This window comes from Macaca fascicularis, chromosome 16 (assembly GCF_037993035.2).
Source record: "Macaca fascicularis isolate 582-1 chromosome 16, T2T-MFA8v1.1".
Taxonomy (NCBI): Eukaryota; Metazoa; Chordata; class Mammalia; order Primates; family Cercopithecidae; genus Macaca; species Macaca fascicularis.
Window position 1 is genome coordinate 4,291,095 of NC_088390.1, and position 22,266 is coordinate 4,313,360.

The window sequence follows — 22,266 nt, forward strand, 5'->3', positions numbered from 1 at the left end:
TGCACATGTGTAGGTGTGTACGTGCATTTCTATCTACAACTTTTAGTTATGGACCTCAAGTTAAATCCTCAAAATTATCATAAAGAGAGAGTTGGCTCACAGCTGGGAAACACTGACATATGTTCCCCTTAATCCATGAGATAAATGCCTACTTAGCCTTTACAACACGACTCAGGTATTAGCCACCTCTGAAACCTTCCTTTATCACCCCAACTCAGTCTCTCCTCAACCTTACCTAAAAGCTAACTACATTTCTGTTTTATAGCCCTGGTCTGAAATGATTTGTGAATGGCCTGTTTCCTCCAGCAGAATAAGGGCTCCGTATGGCAGGGACTGTGTTATAATCATCTCAGTGTTCCTGGCACTGCACATGGAAAATAGTACCTTCTCAACTGACAAACCTTCTGAACAAAGATATAATTCACACAGACAATCACTTCGGCAAGTACAGTCATAAGCAGCATAACTATGTTTGGTCAACAACAGACTGCAGATACAATGGTGGTCCCATAAAATTATAATATTGTATTTTTACTGACCTTTTCTATGTTTAGATACACAAACACTTACCACTGTGTTACTGTTGCCTATGGCATTCCGCACAGTAACATGCTGTACAGGGTTGCAGCCTAGAAACAACACACTATACCATACAGCCCAGGTGGGTACTAGGCTATATACCATGTAGATTTGCGTAAATATACTCTATGATGTTCCCACAACAAAACCACGTAATGACACATTCTCAGAACACATCCCTGTCATTCTCCTCACCATATAATTCTCACGAATATTAATAGTAGAATTAAATTAAAATTTTGCTCTTTGTCCCTTTTTTTCCTATAGCAGTCAGGCAAGTACTAAATGAAAATGCAACCTTCAGGCCGACTTTTGAAAACAGTCGACTGTTTTAAAGTCCACTTGCCACCCTATTTGCTTCAATCCTACACACACACACACACAAAATGTGATATAAAACAAGTAACATTAAATAGGCCAAGGCAGCTATTAACTTTTTCTTTTTTTTTTTTTTTTTTTTGAGACAGGGTCTTGTTCTGTTGCCCAGGCTGGAATGCAGTGGTGATATCATAGCTCACTGTGGCCTCAAACTCTTGGCTCAAGAAATCCATTCCCCTCAGATTCCCAAGAAGCTGGGACTACAAGCACATGCCATCACGTCTAGCTATTTTTTTTTTTAATTTGCTGTAGAGACAGGGTCTTGCTATACTGCCCAGACTAGCCTTGAATTCCTAGGCTCAAGTGATCCTCCCACCTTGGCCTCTCAAAGTGCTAGGATTACTGGCATGAGCCACCACACCCAGCCTTAAAATTTTTTTTAAAAAAATAAATTGTACTGTATATATTTAAGCTATGCGACACAATGCTGTGGGATACATATATAGTAAAATGGGCACTGTGGTGAAGCAAATTAACATATCCACCATCTCATGTAGTAACCCATACCTATTAAAATTCTGAAGGCTAATGGTCATCTTTTGATGTTAAAGAAAGAATATTGTTATTCTTCAGAGTAACTGTTCTGAGTTCAGTTCTGACAGACTAGAAAAAGTACTTTGGCTAGGCACAGTGGCTCACACCTGTAATCCCAGCACTTTGGGAGGCTGAAGCAGGTGGATCACATGAGGTCAGGAGTTCAAGACCAGCCTGGCCAACATGGTGAAACCCTGACTCTACTAAAAATACAAAAATTAGCTGGGTGTGGTAGTGGGCGCCTGTAATCCCAGCGACTCGGGAGGCTGAGGCAGGAAAATCACTTGAACCCAGGAGGCGGGAGATTGCGGTGAGCTGAGATTGCTGTCGCACTCCAGCCTGGGTGACAGAGGGAGACTGTCTTACAAAAAAAAAAGAAAAAGAAAAAGTCCTTTGGCATCTAGTATAAAGTTTTAAGCAATCTGACAGCAGGACTTTTAATTAGACTTGAGGGAAAAATATTTTCTGGACATTAATCCTTATTTACAGCATACTTTTTCATGAAATGAGTGTACAGAAAAATACTTACATTTTATAAATCATAAGGACATTGCAGATACTCAAATATTTATGATTTGTTAGCCAGGTATTACCTCCTCAATAGGTAGATACACAAAGTACCTAAAAGTACAACCCACTGATTCATTAATTATTTAACTAGTTTGTGGTCACCATCAATTGCTAAGAAAATTATTTTACTTTCATTGAATCACAAATATTTCAAAATGAGACACCATAACCTTCTGCCAAGAGCCCTTCCGCTAGCAGGTTTGTGTCCCTGATCACTCAAAGGCTCACCTGACAGGTCCAACTCTTTAGTGGAAGACAAGTTAGGCAGACTCCAGCTGTCACTGCGGGCTGCCAGGACAAACTTGTGAGCGCTGATGTGCCTGTCCCCAACCTTTATCTTCAGATCGCTGATGAAGAAAAAGACCCACATATATTAGAAAAACGTCATCATACCTAGGTATAGCTAGGATTCATAGCTGATAAACACATGAGTATTGATCAACATACATCTGCAAAAGGAAAAATTACAGCAAAACATTGTTTCTATATGCTGGCACTGAATTCTGATGGGCCATCTTTATAATACGTTGCTAGAAATGGTTTCTATTTGTAAATTCTGGCTTTAATTCACGTGGCATGCTCGGCTTTCAAATACATCTTCTAATGGGATTCTTACAGTGGTGAACCTCCAAGTTTAGGAGGAGGATTAATATTCACATAAAAAGTAGAGGATATTTTATATAGACTAAAACAAGCTAAACCATCAGGGAGAGAAAGACAGAAAGGTTAAAGCTGGTGATGACGGCTCTGAGACTACAGCGCTGCTACGCCCCACAGTAACGCTCAAGCAGGTGAAACAGAAAAAGCGTGAACAAACTGACGAGCAGTCATGAACACGGCACCCAGCATCAGGACTCCTGTTCTCACCAGAAACATTCAGACCTAATATTGACCATTTTTGACTCAACTACTTATAAAAAATGGGGTGAGGAAAAAGCTTTCTTTTCAAAACATGTTTCCATAATTATGACATGCCATTATATGAAACGATCTTCCTGAATAGATATTTATGTGTAACTCCAAAATGTCAAATGCTACCGGAGGAGAGCATCTGGGCAGTGAACAAAAACGTCAAGATGACCCACTGGGCTGCCACGAGTACATGCCGTATGGCTATCCTGGCAGGAATCCAAAGTCACTGTCATCATCCTGCTGGTAGTTATATGTTTTATTTTCATATTCAACTTTAAAGGTATTTACTAGGTTGGAAAGTCTTCAGAAACTAACTACACAAAAACCACTATATGGAAAAAAAGAAAAAGAAAATACCATTACATGAATTAACCCATCCACTTAAAAGGAAACCCAGGCCAGGCATGGGGGCTCACGCCTGAAATCTCAGCACTTTGGGAGGCCGAAGTGGGCAGATCACGAGGTTAAGAGATCGAGACCATCCTGGCTAACATGGTGAAACCCCGTTTCTACTAAAAATACAAAAATTAGTCAGGCATGGTGGCGGGCGCCTGTAATCCCAGTTGGTCAGGAGGCTGAGGCAGGAGAATCGCTTGAAACCAGGAGGCAGAGGTTGCAGTGAGCTGAGATCACGCCACTGTACTCCAGCCTGGGCGACAGAGCAAGACTCTGTCTCAAAAAAAAAAAAAAGAGGAAACCCAAACAGAGTATTGTTTGTATATAATGCTTGACAGAGACACATTCTACATTCTACTCTTGTAGACCCTACAAGAGTATTGCCTACAACACACTTAATCATCATTTGAAAGTATCAACAATTCCAGTTCTATCAAAGACCAAGCGGTAACTAATGATATTAGATCACAAGATTAAGAGAGTATTTATTATTTCAAATTATTACAAACTGCTGTTAACACAGTAGAACATTATTCATGGTCAAAGAAGAAATAGGATACTCTATGTAAAACAAAACATAAAACTGTATCAGCATATCCTGTGACAAAGTATAAAAAATTTAATGAAAACAAGAAGCTACCTACAAACCACAAATAATTTTTAAACTCTGAATATATTTATAAAGTATTACATCCTAATAACTTAAATAGATTTTCAGTCTGTACTATTTCAACCACGAGTATAACTTGTAGCCACAAAATTATAAAAATGAATGTTTCTAGAAAATTTCTACCACATTCATGAGTGTCAGGTCAAAATTCTCTTTTGTAATCTGACACACCAAAGGGAAATAAGGATTTCATCAATAATTTCCAATAATAATTTTTTAAAACACAAATGAAAACCGGAAAATCAGACAAGTCCAATCCATGAAGATTCTATGTTGAAACAATTAAGGACCTAGTAATTTTTTTAAAAAACTTGATTCCACTCAATTAAAGAGTATTTCCTTTTAAATACATGGAAACCAGAATGCTGTAATTGGAGAGGAGATGAACAGTTTCTTGTTAGTTTCTCAAACACTTGAACAGGAAAAACCATAGGTTTGTTTGGTAAAAGAATGAGTACAGTAAGTAACTACATATAGCCATCATTTTTAACTACCTTATGGGACAAAACTGTTCTCCTGAACTTGAAATGTAGGCCAGGCACAGTGGCACACACCTGTAATCCCAGCACTCTGGGAGGCCAGGACCAGGAGTTTGAGACCAGCCTGGGCAACACATAGTGAGACTCTGTCTCTTATTAAAAAAGAAAAAAGAAAAAAAAGAAAAAAAAGAAAGGCTACCGGTTTCTTCCACATTTCTCAACTTAAAAACTTTTAAAACCTATTCTTCAGTCATTCCAGCTACTAAGAGGCACATAAAAATACTATCTGAATTTTTCAACAAAATGCATGTTATAGGATAAAGGTATTTTTCCCCCTACGTTGGTAAAAGATGTCTGCTTTAGAAATCGATTTCTCAATTTCGGTTACCACATCTTGACAGCTTAGTCCCCTAGGAAGACTCCATTCCCTATCTGATATTCAATTGTAGATAACATAGAGTTTCAACCTTCTTTAGATAAAGGGCAGGCTTTTTTTTTTGAGATGGAGTCTCACTCTGTTGCCCAGGCTGGAGTGCAGTGGCGCAATCTCGGCTCACTGCTGCAACCTCCGCCTCCCGGGTTCAAGCGACTCTCCTGCCTCGGCCTCCCGAGTAGCTGGGATTACAGGCGAGCACCACCATGCTCTGCTAAATTTTTGTATTTTTAGTAGAGACAGGGTTTCATCATGTTGGTCAGACTGTTCTCGAACTCCTGACCTCATGATCCGCCCACCTCAGCCTCCCAAAGTGCTGGGATTACAGGTGTGAGCCACCGCATCCAGCCTTTTTTTTTTTTTTTTTTTTTAAAGACAGGGTCTCACTCCGTCCTCCAGGCTGGAGTGCAGTGGCGCGATCTCAGCTCACTGCAACCTCCACCTCCTGGATTCAAGCAATTCTCCTGCCTCAGCCTCCTGAGTAGCTGGGATTATAGGCACATGCCACTAAGCCCAGCTAATTTTTGTAATTTTAGTAGAGACAGGGTTTCGCCATTTGGCCAGGCTGGTCTCGAACTCCTGGCCTCAAGCGATCCGCCTGCCTCAGCCTCCTAAAGTGCTGGGATTACAGGCATGGGCCACCGCACCTGGCCTAGGGCAGGTTTTAAAAGCTGAAGGGAGACTTGTTGGAGTCGTAAGATCATACCATAACTAGCTAAAAAGTGACAGGAAGAAAACTACCCAGTCTCATTCCCATTGTCTCCGAGAAGGACTTCAACAAAATGAATGTGAAATAAAATTACTAATCAATTGATAAGTAATTGAAAAACTAAATGATGGGAGTTCTAATGGGAAAGAGCCTCAAAGAGCAGGAGAGGTGTGTCTGTAACAGGAAAACATTAGGCTTCCCTGGGCCAGTAATAAACAAAGTTTTCACTTGTTCATGGAAGAGGAAAAACAAGACAATGGATTATATTTTACAAGAAGCTATATCTATTCAATTTATGGAACTATCCTTTACTCAGAATATATACTTCCCTTTTTCTGTAATAGATTATTCTTTCATTTAGAAAGGACTAAGATAATAGTAATTTTGAATCCTGAGTTATTTTATTGTTATTTGCATCCTCTAAATTTTGATTTTTTTTTTTTCTTTTTTTTTTTTTTTTTTTTTTTTTGAGACGGAGTCTCGCTTTGCCGCCCAGGCTGGAGTGCAGTGGCCGGATCTCAGCTCACTGCAAGCTCCGCCTCCCGGGTTTACGCCATTCTCCTGCCTCAGCCTCCCAAGTAGCTGGGACTACAGGCGCCCGCTACCTCGCCCGGCTAGTTTTTTGTATTTTTTAGTAGAGACGGGGTTTCACCGTGTTAGCCAGGATGGTCTCGATCTCCTGACCTCGTGATCCGCCCGTCTCGGCCTCCCAAAGTGCTGGGATTACAGGCTTGAGCCACCGCGCCCGGCCCTTTTTTTTTTCTTAAGACAGTCTCACTCGATCACCCAGGCTGGAGTGCAGTAGTACAATCTCAGCTCACTGCAACCTCCACCTCCCAGGTTCAAGCAATTCTTTTCTGCCTCAGCCTCCTAAGTAGCTGGGACTATAGGTGTGTGCCACCATATGTGGCTAATTTTTGTATTTTTAGTAGAGACGGGGTTTCGTCATGTTGGTCAGTCTGGTCTCAAACTCCTGACCTCAGGTGATCCACCTGCTTCAGCCTCCCAAAGTGCTGGGATAACGGGTGTGAGCGATCTATTTAAAATGTTGGAATTTATTTGAAAATTTACTAAGTCTTATGTAGACTGAGCTTCTATCTCCCTAGCGGCTCAAGTCCTTCCTTCTTATGTATATTCACATCTGTGTTTCTTTGCCATATCCAGCATCCCAATTCAGTCTTTCATCATTGCTGTTCTGGACTATACGCAACATCACAGGTGCTCACCCTGCTCTTTTCTCTTTATAATTTCACCCACATGACATTAGCATGCCTTTTTTTTTTTTTTGAGACAGAGTTTCGCTCTGTTGCCCAGGCTGGGGTGCAATGGCACAATCTCGGCTCACTGCAACCTCCGCCTCTCCGGTTCAAGCGATCCTCCTGCCTCAGCCTCCTGAGCAGCTGGGATGACAGGCGTCCACCACCTGGCCCGGCTAATTTTTTGTATTTTTAGTAGAAACGGGGCTTCACCATGTTAGCCAGGCTGGTCTCAAACTCCTGACCTCAGGTAATCCGCCCACCTCGGCCTCCCTAAGTGCTGGGATTACAGGCGTGAGCCACCGCACCCAACCCTGAGCTTCTAACAGAAGCTGTATGGCTCCAGAGTTCAACCTCAACCATCATGATGCACCCTCTAACTAGTTCCAAGACTGTTTTGCTTTGACCATCTCAAGAGAAACGGACGTTTGCCCTCTGAATTCCTAGACATGTAAGCCAATTCCTGCTTGATTAGCAATGCTATCACCATGACTCCAGCACTCTGCTGAAGATAAGCACTAAACGAGAGATAAAAATCTTGCCTCAGGCCGGGCATGGTGGCTCACACCTGTAATCCCAGCACTCTGGGAGGCCAAGGCAGGCGGACCTCAGGAGATCAAGACCAACCTGGCCAACACGTTGAAACCCCGTCTCTACTAAAAATACAAAAAATTAGCCGGGCGCGGTGGTATGTGCGCCTGTAGTCCCAGCTACTCAGGAGGCTGAGGCAGGAGAATTGCTTGAACCCGGGAAGCAGAGGCTACAGTGAGCCGAAATCTCGCCACGGCACTCCAGCCTGGGCAACAGAGCGAGACTTCGTCGTAAAAAAAATAAAATAAAATAAAAAAATAAAAATCTTGCCTCAGGGAGCTTCTATTCTAGGGAATAAAGATTTGCTAATATCCTCAAGGGAGAGAAATACATTCTGGGAGAAAGTGAATGAGAAAAGCTGTAGTGTGGCCCGGGAATAAAGCCAAAGGCCTTCTGTGTCCAGGAGCCCTGCTCACCTGTACTGCTCCTGCTCGTAGAGGTCTGCCACGATCGCCAGCAGGCGGCTGATGAAGGACTCACTGCTGCTTTCCTTGTTTGCCTGCGCAGCCAAGAGAGTGCAGCGCTTCTCTGTCTCTGCCAGTTTCTTCTGCAGCTTGACATACTCTTGTCGTAGAAGCATCAAGTGCTTCTCCAGCTTGGCCACCTCCTCTGCAAGGAGAAGAAAGAATCAGGTTTACCGTGGCCGGTGTAAAGCAGGCGCATTCACTAGTCCCTCATCCCACTGATGGGAACGCTCTCCAAGTGACCAGCCACCCCATGTTTCTACTGTTTCTCAGTGATAGTCCCACAGGATCAAGAATGGCTTTGATGGCTGGGTACTGTGGCTCACACCTGTAATCCCAAAACTTTGGGAGTCCAAAGCTGGGGGAATCACTTGAGCCCAGGAGTGTGAGACCAGCCTGGACAACATACTGTCTTTACTTTTTAAAATATTCATTAAAAATAAAAAGTAAAAATAAAAATAACAAAGAATAGCTTTGTTTCAGGGTGCTGGTCATTGAACCAAGGAGACCATCATGGTTACAGGGATTTCTCCTCTCAGAAGCTCAATATTATACAGTAGATGACAATGAAGAGATGTACATAAAAATGCTGACGGGCACCTGCCCTGCAAATCCTTTACCACAAAGCCAGGAGTCTCCAGGAGAAAAGGCTACCAAAATCACCTAGATTTTTTGAAACCACTAACAGTAATAACAATTTCCTAATTTTGACATGTTCTTCTAAGAGCTTTACATAAATTCCCTCATTTAATCTCTCTCTTTTTTTTTTTTTTTAGACGGAGTCTCGCTCTGTCACCAGGCTGGAGTGCAGTGGCGCGATCTAGGCTCACTGCAACCTCTGCCTCCTGGGTTCAAGCAATTCTCCTGCCTCAGCCTCCCTGGGACTACAGGCACGTGCCACCACGCCTGGCTCATTTTTTGTATTTTCACTAAAGACAGGGTTTTACCATGTTGGCCAGGATGGTCTCAAACTCCAGACCTTGTGATCCACCCGCCTCAGCCTCCCAAAGTGCTGGGATTACAGGCGTGAGCCACCACACCTGGCCTCTTTTTTTTTTTTTTTTTTAAAGAGATGAGGGTCTCACTATGTTGCTCAGGCTAGACTCAAACTCCTGGACTCAACTGTTCCCCCTGCCTCAGCCTCCCACAGCTGGGACCACAGGCACATCCCACTGTGCCCAGCTTCATATCATCTTCATGACAAGCCTATGAGGTAGGTACTGCTATATACCGGCCCCATTTTATAGAGGAGGAGGACACTGGGGCACAGAGAGGTTACAGATTTCCCCTGTTGCAAGGCTGGTGAGAGGACGGGCTGGGATCTGAGCCCAACATTCTTATTCCAGGGCCTGTGATCATATTAATCACGCTCCCCAACCCTGGCACCTGTCCCCCTTCAGGTGAGGATCAGGGCAGTTAATAATGGTTCAGATAGAGGCACGCCATCTTCCACTGGCGCGTTGGGGCAGGTAAAAAGGTTGAGAACCACTGTATTTGATTCATTAAATTCAACAAGCATTTATCAAGTGTCCACTAGGTGCTGGACGCTGCACGATGGTAAGCGCACTCTGACATACCTGTCCTCGGAGCCCTGAGTTACTGAGAAAAACAAAGATGAACAATTTTTTCTTTTTTTTTTTTTTTGAGACAGTCTCACTCTGTCGCCTGGGCTAGCGTGCACTGGTGCAATCTTGGCTCACTGCAACCTCCATCTCCTGGGTTCAAGCGATTCTCCTGCTTCAACCTCCCAAGCAGCTGGGATGACAGGTGGGCACCACCACGCCCGGCTAATTTTTGTATTTTTAGTAGAGACAGGGTTTTGCCATGTTGGCCAGGCTGGTTTCAGACTCCCGGCCTCAAGTGATCCACCCACCTTGGCCTCCCAAAGTGTTGGCATTATAGGCATGAGCTACCATGCTCAGTCATAAGTCAAATAACTTTGGTTATAATTTGTAATTAAAATAATTATAACAGTCAAATGCAAAACTATAACTCTACATTAGAGAGCTAGAAGGTAAAAACAGCCATGAGAGCCTATAAAGCAAGTGAACTGAAGAGGTCGGGAAATGCTTTCCTGAGGAAGCAGTCACGGAACTTCTCCTTTGCCTGAGCTCTGGAGTCTTAAGAAAGGATGAGAAGGGGATTTATGCAACCACGCAAATTGGCAGCTTTATCAGTCAAGGTCCCTGTGGCTCCACAGCGCTGCTACAACCATCCTCCGGGCCTTGGTCCCTTCACCCCTCCCTCTTCCACACCACAGACATTCCAAATCCTGACACTGCCCTCAGGCCCATCTCCCATCCAATCTGCCTCATTCCATGCCAATACCCTGAGAAAACTGAGCTACTGACAATAACTCCCACCGTCCCAGCAATGATTCCCATCTCCCCTTTGCTTCCTTAGAAAGGGTATATCCTTCCTACCCAAGTTTAATCCCCCTAGGTGCTCCCTAAATCTCTTCACTCTCCTCACTCCTCAGGACCTTTGCTTTATCATCAATGACCCCATCTCTGAACTCCAGTCTCTCTTTCGACTGGGTGGTTCTAGTCAACATATAAGCCAGTTTAAGTCTCTTATCTATGAAAGCATCCCACGTCCACAACACATCTGAACCCTCAGCCCCGCCATCTCTAGCTACCATACACCATTGTCTCACCTGCCATTCCCTCTTCTGTCCCCACCATCCCCTTGAAACTCCTCTCACCCATGACCTTCTAATTGCCAAGTCCAATGGACTCCTGCCAGTGGTTCTCCTCCTAGACTTATGACACCACATCACACTGTTGTCCATCCCTTCTCTTATTTTAGCAACCACAATACCACCGTCTGATTCTGGTTCTCTCTCTCTTTCACATGCTTCCCTGCATCCTTTCCCAATCTTTTCTTTTTCTTTTCTTTTTTTTTTTTTTTTTTTTTTTTTTAAGAAATCGGGTTTCTGTCACTCAGCCTGGAGCACAGTGCCACAATCCTAGCTCATCACAGCCTCAAACTCCTCAAACTCCTGAACTCAAGTGATCTTCCCACCTCAGCCTCCAGAGTAGCTAGGACTACAGGTGCTTGCCACCAAGCCTGGCTAAATTTTAAATTTTTTGTAGAGATGCGGTATCACTATGCTGCCAGGCCTGGTCTTAAACTCCTGGGCTCAAGTGATCCTCCTGACTCAGCCTCCCTAGTACCTGGGACCACAAGTGTGTGCCGTCACCCCTGGCTATCAATTTTTAAATTTTTTGTACAGGTGGGCCTTGCTATGTTGCCAGGGCTATGTTGCCTTGCACTCCCAGGCTCAAGCGACCCACCTGCCTCTGCCTCCAGAGTAGCTAGGAGCAGAGGTGTGCATACTTGGGAGGCTGAGGCAGGAGGATTCCCTTGAGCCTAGGAGGTTCAGGCTGCAAAGAGCCGAGATTGTGCCACTGTACTCCAGCCTGGCAACACAGCAAGACCCTGTCTCAAAAAAAACCAACCAGCCGGGTCCAGTGGCTCATGCCTATAATCTTTGCACTTTGGGAGGCTGAGGCGGGCAGATCACAAGGTCAGGAGTTCAAGATCAGCCTGGCCAATATGGTGAAACCCAATCTCTACTAAAAATACAAAAATTATCTGGGCATAGTGGCACGCAACTGTAGTCCCAACCACTCGGGAGGCTGAGGCAGAAGAATTGCTTGAACCTGGGAGGCGAAGGTTGCAGTGAGCCAAGATTGTGCCACTGCACTCCAGCCTGGGCGACAGAGGACACTCCATCTCAAAAAACAAACAAACAAACAAACAAACAAACAAACCAACCAACCAACCAAAGAAAAAAGTTGTGAGTAATAGAGAAGACAGGCAATTAAGCCAATGCAGTAAACCCTGAGCACTCTGATAGGGGATACAAATGGAGTGTGGTGGGAGACCTCCTGGTTTAAGCCAGCGTAAAGAAAATGTTCCAGAAAAGTAGTAGCTTACTTCAAAAGATTTAAATAAAGCCTGTATTTGTTTGTAGCATACTGGACCCAGAAAATGCAAGAAAAGATTTCAATCTTTTATTCTCTTGGTCAGATTCTCCTTTTAAGCTTGCATCAGTCAACAGATTTGTCAAATAGACAAAGTACATAAACACTGTACATTTCTCTATAAGAAATACAAATAATTATGAGCCCAAGCCTCGCCCTCTCCTCCAAGAGTTCACTGACAAAAATGTCAGCCACTCACCAGCTTCTATGCAAGTCAACTGAAAAGGATGGCTATAGTATACGCCACATCTCGCTAGTTCAACCTCGTGGCTGCAAAATTACATCCCACTTGCCAAGAGACAGCCTCCAAGTTTCCACTGTGGTAACCTTTTCTTCCATAAGCAACCTGAACCCTCTAACCATGGTTTCAATCACACCATATTCCACCCAACCTAAATCTTTTGCTCCTCAACAACTCCAACCCAGCATGACTATAGCTGGCTGGGGAATTTCCATTTCACTTAAACTGTCAATCTGCACATATTTATGCACTAAGCATTCTGGCAGATTAGGAGATGCCTCTTTTAAGAGTTAAAAGGGCAATCTAGACTGGGTGTGGTGGCTCACACCTGTAATCCTAGCACTTTGCGGGGCCAGGCAGGAGGATCTCTAAAGCCCAGGAGTTTGAGACCAGCCTGGGCAACACAGCATTTTTTTTTTTTTTCATAAAAAAACTGAAAAAATTAGTTGGGTGTGGTGGCACGTACCTGTAGTCCCAGCTACTTAGGAGGCTGAGGTGGGAGGATTGCTTGAGCTCAGGAGGTGGAGGCTACAGTGAGCTGTGATCATGCCACTGTGCTCCAGCCTGAGCAACAAAGCAAGACTCTATATCAAAAAGGATGGGTGGGGGGCAACCTAATTAGCACCTATTCCAAACAAGGTAATCAAAGCAGTATCAAATGTAGAATCAAAGTCGTATCTACAAGGAGCTCAGAAACAAGAAGGGCAAGAACAAAACTAACAGTCACAAAGAAGCTGGATACTGATTTATGTGCTAAGGTGTTGTAGCCCTGGCAAACATTCAAATAGAAGATCTTAGATCCTGAGTGTATAACAAGGGAAAAAAAAAAAAAAAAGATCTGTGGAAGACCTTTAGGTGAGCTAGAATCAAAAGGATGTAGGTAACAGGTGAAATTATAGGAACATCTGCCTTCAAGAATGGAAAATTAGGCCAGGTACAGTGGCTCATGCCTGTAACCCTAGCACTTTGGGAGGCCAAGGTGGGTGGGTCACTTGAGATTAGGAGTTTGAGACCAGCCTGGGCAACATGGCAAAACCCCATGTCTACAAAAAAATACAAAAATGAGCCAGGGGTGGAGGTGGGCACCTGTAGTCCCAGCTCTCAGGAGGCTGAGGTGGAAGGATCGCATGAGCCTGGGAGGTGGAGGCTGCGGTGAGCTGAGATTACACCACAGCACTCCAGCCTGGACGACATAGAGACCCTATATTTAAAAAAAAAAAAAAACGGCCAGGTGCGGTGGCTCAAGCCTGTAATCCCAGCACTTTGGGAGGCCGAGACGGGCGGATCACGAGGTCAGGAGATCGAGACCATCCTGGCTAACACGGTGAAACCCCGTCTCTACTAAAAAATACAAAAAACTAGCCGGGCGAGGTGGCGGGCGCCTGTAGTCCCAGCTACTCAGGAGGCTGAGACAGGAGAATGGCCCGAACCCGGGAGGCGGAGCTTGCAGTGAGCTGAGATCCGGCCACTGCACTCCAGCCTGGGCGACAGAGCGAGACTCCGTCTCAAAAAAAAAAAAAAAAAAAAAAAAGGACTGGAAAGTTGCTGATTCCTCTATCTAAGCCTTCAAGTGGAGGAGATCCCGAAAGCTGTTTCCAGCCATCTTCCCCCTCTGCTCTCTGGGAAACCATACACATTTCCTTAAACATCAGTTATACACACAAATTCTAAACTCTACAGCAACAGCCCCAGTCTCTCTACAGAATTCCTCATTCAAATACGCAGCAGCTGCCTGGACAATGACACAAGATATAAACTACCAAGGGAACGAGCAGAGAAGAGGCAAGATAAAAGCAGGGCTTTGGCATGATTTGGGACTCTTAGTCACAAAATTACAGATGCTCCCCCACCCGGCAGCTTTTGTCGGGGAAACCCAAAGGATCACAAAAGTGCTCAGGAAGCTTATGAGCACTTACCAGTGCTACCTCAATTGCCACACCATTTCATAGCATAACGGAGGAGTGCTTATGGCTGAGACATTACCGGCCTGTGGGGAATACTGTCTGCTTACAAACAGCAACGCAAATGTGTCCTTGAAGTGTCACCAAGCTATACAGTTCTTACAAGAAAAAGTACAAAATTATCATTCTGAGCAATAATGGAGAGAGAATTTACAGGGCACAGGTTCTAGAGCTAGACTGACAGGGATCAAACCTAGTTTGGACACACCTTAGGCAGGTGACTCATTCTCTTCATCTGTAAGGATGCTGTAAACACTGAAAGTGCTAATACATGTAATAACCTTAGAATACAACCTGCCCCGCAGTAGGTGGTCAAAAGATATTAGCTATTATTACAATTCTTTTTTTTTTTTTTTTTTTTTTGAGACGGAGTCTCGCTCTGTCACCCAGGCTGGAGTGCCGTGGCCGGATCTCAGCTCACTGCAAGCTCCGCCTCCCGGGTTCACGCCATTCTCCTGCCTCAGCCTCCCGAGTAGCTGGGACTATAGGCGCCCGCCACCTCGCCCGGCTAGTTTTTTGTATTTTTTAGTAGAGACGGGGTTTCACCGTTTAGCCAGGATGGTCTCGATCTCCTGACCTCGTGATCCGCCCGTCTCGGCCTCCCAAAGTGCTGGGATTACAGGCGTGAGCCACCGCGCCTGGCTAGCTATTATTACAATTCTTAGAAAGCAACCCAGGGTAGTCAGTCCTGTGTTGCAAGATTCTCCCTGCACACTGATAGCCCAGAGCATGCATTTCAGAGCCTCACTGACTGGGTTTGACCCCAGCTTACCTATTTACTAGCTGTGTGACCTTGGGCAAGTTACTTACTCCTCTCTGTGCTTCAGTCTTCTCACGTGGAAAATGAGACTAATGATATTATCTTAGAGCAGGGGTCCCCAGCCTCCAGGCTGTGGACGGGTACTAGTTTGTGGCCTGTTAGGAACTGGGCCACACCCAGCAGGAGGTGAGCTGCGGGCGAACCACCTCGCCCACCTGAGCTCGGCCTCCTGTCAGATGAGCAGCAGCATTAGATTCTCACAGGAGCGCGAACCCTACTGTGAACTGCGCACGCCAGGGATCTAGGCTGCACGCTCCTTACGAGACTCTACTGCCTGATGATCTGAGGTGGAGCAGGTTCATCCTGAAACTACTCCCTTCCCTACTCCATCTATGGAAAAACTGTCTTCCACGAAACCAGTCCCTGGTGCCAAAAAGATTGGGGACCACTGTCTTAGAGAATGACGTGGAAAGTCATTAGGATAGGTTAAATCACTCGGAACAGCGTCTGGTTTAGTCAGGTTTACCACTGCTGCTGCTTCTCTGCCTACTTATTCTTCATCCAGTGCCCAGTTTTCAGCCGTGGTTTTTTCTTTGTCCCCTTCGAACTTTCATTTGAAAAGCAAGCCTAGAAATTGAATTAGCTGGGCATGGTGGCGCATGCCTGTAGTTCCAGAGATGATGCCACTGCATTCCAGCCTTTGAGACAGAGACAGCCTGCCTCAAAAAAGGAGAGGAGAGAGGAGAGGACAGCAAACCTAGAAATTTAAATAACAGATAAAACCTAGAGTTTCACGAAAAAAGCTACACTAAGTATCAGTGAAGAATGCCAGGAACTTCCAATTTTCTCATGTTTCTTTCCAAATAATATCTAGCTGTTCTCCATGAGTGCAGTCTACGGTCAGTCTTTCAGTAAGTATCCTTTCTGATAGTTCATCACTGTTGAGTTAACAAAACATGCTTAAGACAAAAAAAAAAAAAAAAATCTGCATTCATTATGAATAGCCTAAAATAAAGAGTGTAATGTCTATTGCAAAAAAGTAGTTAATCAGCAAATTACCTCTTCAGAAGTTACATGGCACAGTCAGGAGAGAAACCAAGACTGACTTTTAGAACACTCCTCCTTCTAGTTCAGGAGTTGGCAAGCTTTCTGTAAAGGGCTAGATAGCAAATATTTTAGCTCTGGGAGCCACACAGTCTCCGTGGCCCTACTCAACTCTGCCAGTTGTAAAACAAAAGTACAAATGAATGAGTGTGGCTGTTTCCCTAAAAATACTTTATTTATGAACACCAAAAATGGAATTTTATGTAATTTTCACATCATGATACATTGTTTTGATTTTTCTTCAATCAGTTTAAAATATTTAAAATATAGTTAATATGTATAAGCTATTTTTATATGTTACATCTATAACATATAAACAAATTCTTAGCTTAAGGACTGCACAAAAACAAGTCAACAGGTTTCAGGTCAGATTTGGCTGAGAGGCCATACAAGCCCTGCTCCCCTGCTGGTGATTTTCAAGAATTAGGATAATGACACCCAGAGCCAAATGAAAGGGAAGAAAGCAGTTTATCTATCTGGAACGCCTAGAATTCTGTAACCTCTCACTTCTTACCACACCCTAAGCCACAACAGCAGCCACTGCATCTTTAAGATATGCCTCTCTCCGAGCTTACCTCCTCACCCTCAGAAACAGGCTCACAGTAACGCCTCCTACCCCTAGACAAATACCTCTTCCACACGGTTATGCTCTTGACTGCCCAGTCTATCACACTTTTTGCCTTCTCCACCAATTTCTGAAGAGTCCTCTTTAGTCACTACTTCCTCTCTTGCCTCCCGAACCTTCTGAAACTTGGCTCCTACTCACATCCCTCTGCTAAAGTCACAATGATCAAATCACCCACTTCGATGACCTTTTCCTTATTCTTCAAGCTCCTCAACCTCTCTGTAGCCTGTCAATCACCCCATTCTTGAAACTCTTGTTTTGGCTTCCTAACTCTGTACTCTAGCTTTCTTCCTAACCTTGTTACAGACCCTTCATCTATTCTGACTATCCACTTTCTAAAAAGGCACAGTGCTGCAAGGTTCAGACCTACAACGGAACTTTTCCTAAAGCTTCTTCTTTGAATGTGGTCTCATGCACTCCCATAACTTTACTGTCACTGCTATAAAAATGGACCTAAATCTCTCTTTCCTTCAACAGCTCCTGCTGAAAGAATGATTGACTGGTACTATAAACTCAACAAGTTCAAAATCAAACTTCGTATCTTCCTTAAATCAAAGTCTTCTTCCTACTTCATTTCATGTTATCAAAGCCCTAAGTTATCAACGTACAGGCTATGGTAATGCGTTTATATAGCACACCAAACATACGAACTATTTAGAGATAAATTTAACACAATGTGCAATGCATGCACACTGAAAACTATAAAACACTGCTGACAGAAATGAAAGGCAACCTAAATAAACAGAGTGATATACTACGCTCATGGACTGGAAGGCTCAATAGCTCAGTACTGTTAAGATGTCAGGTCTCTCCAAATTGGTCTATAGATTCAATAACTTCCCAATAAAAATCCCAGCAAACTATTTTCGTAGAATTTGAAAGAATGATTCTACATTTTTTTTTCTTAGAAACAGGGTCTCCCTCTGTCACCCAGGCTGGGGTGCAGTGGCCTGATCACAACTCACTGCAGCCTCGAACTCCTGGGCTCAAGTGATTCTCCTGCCTCAGCCTTCCAAACAGCGAGAACTACGGGTAAGCACCACCACACGTGGCCAATTGTTTTGTAGAGACAGGATCTCAGGATGGCGCCCAAGCTGGCCTCGAACGCCTGGCCTCAAGGGATCCTCCCACTTCGGTCTTTTAAACTGCTGGGATTACAGGCATGCACAAGCACAGGCAGCTGATTCTAAAATTTGGGTGGAAATGCGAAGTTCCTAGAATAGCCAAAAAAATTCTGCGTGGGGGGAAAGAAAAAGGTTTAGCATTTACCTGACTCAAGGCTGCGTATAAAGCTACAGTAAATAGGACGGCATCATACTGGCATCAAGACAGATATCCAGAGCAATGCAGTAGGACGGAATCCAGGAACAGACTCTGACATATACAAATGCTCTGACAGTGGTGTCAAGGCATTTCAATGAGGAAAGAGCAATGGGACCAGAACAATTGGAGATCTATATGGAAAACGCAAAGCCCTATTCCTAGATACCGCTACATATAAAAACTAACTCAAAATCACACATATCTAAATGGAAGGGTTAAAACTGTAGCCCTTCTAGGCCGGGCATGGTGGCTCACACCTGTAATCCCAGCACTTTGGGAGGCCGAGGCAGACGGATCACGAGATCAGAAGATCAAGACCATCCTGGCTAACATAGCGAAACCCCATCTATGCTAAAAATACAAAAATTAGCCAGGTGTGGTGGTGGGCGCCTGTAGTCCCAGCTACTCGGGAGGCTGAGGCAGAATCACTTGAACCCGGGAGGCGGAGGTTGCAATGAGCCGAGATCATGCCACTGCACTCCAGCCTGGACCACAGAGTGAGACTCCATGGGAAAAAAAAAAAAAAGCAGAGGGAGATTTGACCCACTCAGAGTAGAAGGTCACGTGAACACAGAACAGAGAGAAATTTGAAGATGCTGCCCTTGAAGACTGGAACAACGCAGCCAATAGCCAAGGAACATCAGCAGCCTCTTGCAGGTGGAAGAATCAGGAAAAAGAATTTCTCCTAGAGCCTCCAGAGGGAATGGGGCACTACTGAGACCTTGATTTGAGACCAGTGATGCTGATTTCAATCAGACTTCAGTCCTCCAGAATCATAAGAACACATTTCTGTTGTTTTAAGCCATCTAGCTTGTGGAAATCTGTTACAGCAGCCACAGGAAACTAAAATAGCTATACTTACAAACAAAAAATTCTGTATAGTGGAAGATTTTAATGCCCTGGTAACTTTTTGCTAGATTAGTGTCAACATCATTTGATGGGGTAAAAGGAAATGGACGCTTTCCTGTAATATTTTGCAATAAAGAGAAAGAGGGAATTAGTACTTTTTGTCTCCTATGGCAGTTAAGTTCTTCACATTCATCATCTCAGATTCTAACTATATTGAAAAAGTAATATACTAACAGTGAAATTCACTTGGGTTAAGTGGGTTGCCTAAAATCACACAATTAGCAGAAGACAGACTCGAGATTCAGGATCTCAGGCCAGAGCCCATCCCATTAATACCATGATGCCAGATTTCAGCTCCAATATCAGAACATCAAGATCAGTCATTAATTAATGCAGGAATTAAATGAGCTCCTTCCATTTCCTACCGTAAATGCACTCTACTGCCCTCTGGCCACTCCAGTTCTAACCCACACTGTATTCGGTGTTTTTCGATTACCACCACCCTGGCATTTCCTTTCTCTACATTCCTATAGTTCTTCTCTTCTAGCCAAAACTTTAGCAGTGAATTAGTGTTCTTCATGTAATTTTTTTTTTTTTTTTTGAGACAGAGTTTCGCTTGTCGCCCAGACTGGAGTGCAACGGTGCGGTGTGATCTTGGCTCACTGCAACCTCTGCCTCCCGGATTCAAGCGATCCTCCTGTCTCAGCCTTCTGAAGTAGCTGGGATTACAGGCGCCTGCCCCCATGCCCAGCTAATTTTTTTGTACTTTTAGTAGAGACAGGGTTTCATCATGTTGGCCAGGCTGGTCCTGAACTCCTGACCTCAGGTGATACCCTGGCCTCGATCTCCCAAAATGCTGGGATTATAGGCATAAGCCACCATGCCCGGCCTCTTCATGTAATTCTTTAATGACTAAATGACTTTATTCCTATTCTGCTTTAACTATGTCCATCAGATAAAAGAGAAATGATTGTAAAGGCTGTGATAACATTCTATTTGGAGAACTACAAGAATAATTTTTTGTTTCAGGCTTATATTAGGATCTTCCACATAAAATATTTCATTAAAGTGTCAGCTTCCCAGAAAATACTATCTTCCTTGTTGGCATCAGATTAGAAAAGCTCTTCACTGGTGATGAATTATCACCACTTTTCTTTTTTTTTTTTCTTTTGAGACGGAGTCTCACTCTTGTCGCCCACGCTGGACTGCAGTGGCATGATCTCAGTTCGCTGCAACCTCCGCCTCCCGGGTTCAAGCAATTCTCCTGCCTCAGCCTCCTGAGTAGCTGGGATTACAGGCGTGTACCACCAAGCCTGGCTAATTTTTGTACTTTTAGTAGAGACGGGGTTTCACCATGTTGCTCAGGCTGGTCTCAAACTCCTGACCTTGAGACCTGCCCGCCTCGGCCTCCCAAAGAGCTGGGATTACAGGCGTGAACTTCCACCATGCCCGGCCCACAAATCTGGATGTTTCAAAGGTCCCAGGTGACTGTACCGTGCAGGGTTCTCCAGGTTGAGAACTAGGTACTAATGGAATGAAGGAGAGAGGAAAGCACAGATGTGAGAGGTGTACAGCATCCAGGGGATTTGGGAACTGATGCAGACTTAGCGGGGGAGTCGGGGATAACTTTCTGGTTAGTGACTTGAGAGTCTGGCTGAACAGTAGTGCCATTAATCATGAATGTAGAAGAGAAAACCCAGTATAACTAGAAAACAAAACATGCACTACTTTGAAATACTTGGCCTTCCCCTCTCTGTTCTGCAAGTTCCATTACGGTTAAGTTGTGTCTTGCTCATTTTGTCATCTCTGGCATAGTAGCTTGCACCTACCGTAAAATACGTTTTTCCTGAATGCAATTGAGCTCTGTGAGGTTCATCTGCCTCATGTTACAATCAGTGGCATGACTTACACATCTTTCAAAAGCTCACCTTGTACAGCAGTGACGACTGGGCTGGTTTCATAAGAGATGCACAACAAATATTAGGTAACTAGCTATTTCCACCTCAAACTCCTGACTGGAAACACTTCCAACTTAGACACCACCACATAGAAGTATACTGGGCAAAGCAAGTATGTCCAAAAGTGAGGTCAAAATATTTGTTCTCAAATCTATTCCTTCTCTACCTCTTAGCAGCTCAGCCATTTGTCTGAGTCATCCAGACCTAGAACTCTTGAGTCATCTTTGATTCTCTCTCAACATTCAACCAGATTTCAAAAGTCCTGTCTTTCATATGTTCTGCGGTCTTTTTCCCATCAGTCCTCTCCAGCCCCACGGCCCCTACCAAATGGCTCACTGCTACAGCTTGCTCTCTGACTTCCTTTCTTCTCAATCCATGCTCTACACTGCAGTCATTGTGTCATGTCCCAGACAATTCCAGTTATGTCGCTACCGTGGCTGATTCCTTTCAGTAGTATTGCTCCATGACTCTCAGAATAAAATCCAAATGCTGAACAAATGCCCTTAATAACCTGGCCCGTAACATACTCTTCCAACCTCACATCCCACTAATCCTTCCACCTAGAACACTGACCTCTCCTCAATCTCATGTCCCCATGTCCAAAGGAGGGCCATTTTTCAAAGCTCAGCTCAAGTAATGTCTTCTGCAACAAGACTTTCCCTGAACATCCAAAATACATTCCCCATTACTTCCTTAAAAAATCTCTCCCTGGCCGGGCGCGGTGGCTCAAGCCTGTAATCCCAGCACTTTGGGAGGCCGAGACGGGCGGATCATGAGGTCAGGAGATCGAGACCATCCTGGCTAATACGGTGAAACCCCGTCTCTACTAAAAAATACAAAAAACTAGCCGGGCGAAGTGGCGGGTGCCTGTAGTCCCAGCTACTCGGGAGGCTGAGGCAGGAGAATGGCATGAACCCGGGAGGAGGAGCTTGCAGTGAGCTGAGATCCGGCCACTGCACTCCAGCCTGAGTGACAGAGCAAGACTCCGTCTCAAAAAAAAAAAAAAAAAAAAAAAAAATCTCTCCCTATTCTGAGTTTTCAAAGTAACTCCTAAGCATGTTTTACCTTTCACCTTACAATATAGTTTTTCATACACAATTTCTTTTATCATCCCTCCTAGACTTCAGAACTCCCTGTGAATAAGCTTTAGTTCTGGCTATTCTTGTTTAACTACCAATTACTTCTCCCTCTATACCCATTCCATGGTTATCTCCTCTTCCTCCTGACAATACCTTACCAAATGCAGTTCAATAAATACCACAGGTTCAACAGGAGATTCTGGGGACACAGCGATTTCTCATTTTGTTCAGCAAGGCTGTAAATCATGATAATATCTCAAATTGCCCACAGCAAATCACCCTGCCAGTGACAGAATCCTGTGTATCTCAGCACAAGTCAGTAGCTTTACTCTGAAATGTTCACTAATGGATAAATTTTATTTCTCAGTAAAAATAATCCACAAGGAGAAAGCTAACAGCTACAGCT

General features: G+C 44.2%; 1 protein-coding gene across 13 annotated transcripts in view; it reads right to left on the reverse strand.

Moving 5' to 3' along the window:
* The window catches only part of ANKFY1 (ankyrin repeat and FYVE domain containing 1), a 102,217-nt gene that overhangs the window by 73,561 nt on the left and 6,390 nt on the right, over positions 1-22,266 (reverse strand). For all 13 annotated transcript variants that reach the window (XR_012425144.1, XR_010582107.2, XM_005582554.4 and 10 more), the window contains exons 2-3: positions 7,924-8,116; positions 2,290-2,408 (exon numbers count right to left, since the gene is read on the reverse strand). Coding sequence is in view for 11 of the 13 variants with exons in the window: in XM_005582554.4 (XP_005582611.2) it covers positions 2,290-2,408; positions 7,924-8,116 (312 nt within the window). In the remaining 2 variants the exon portion in view is untranslated. The remainder of the gene's footprint in view (positions 1-2,289; positions 2,409-7,923; positions 8,117-22,266) is intronic.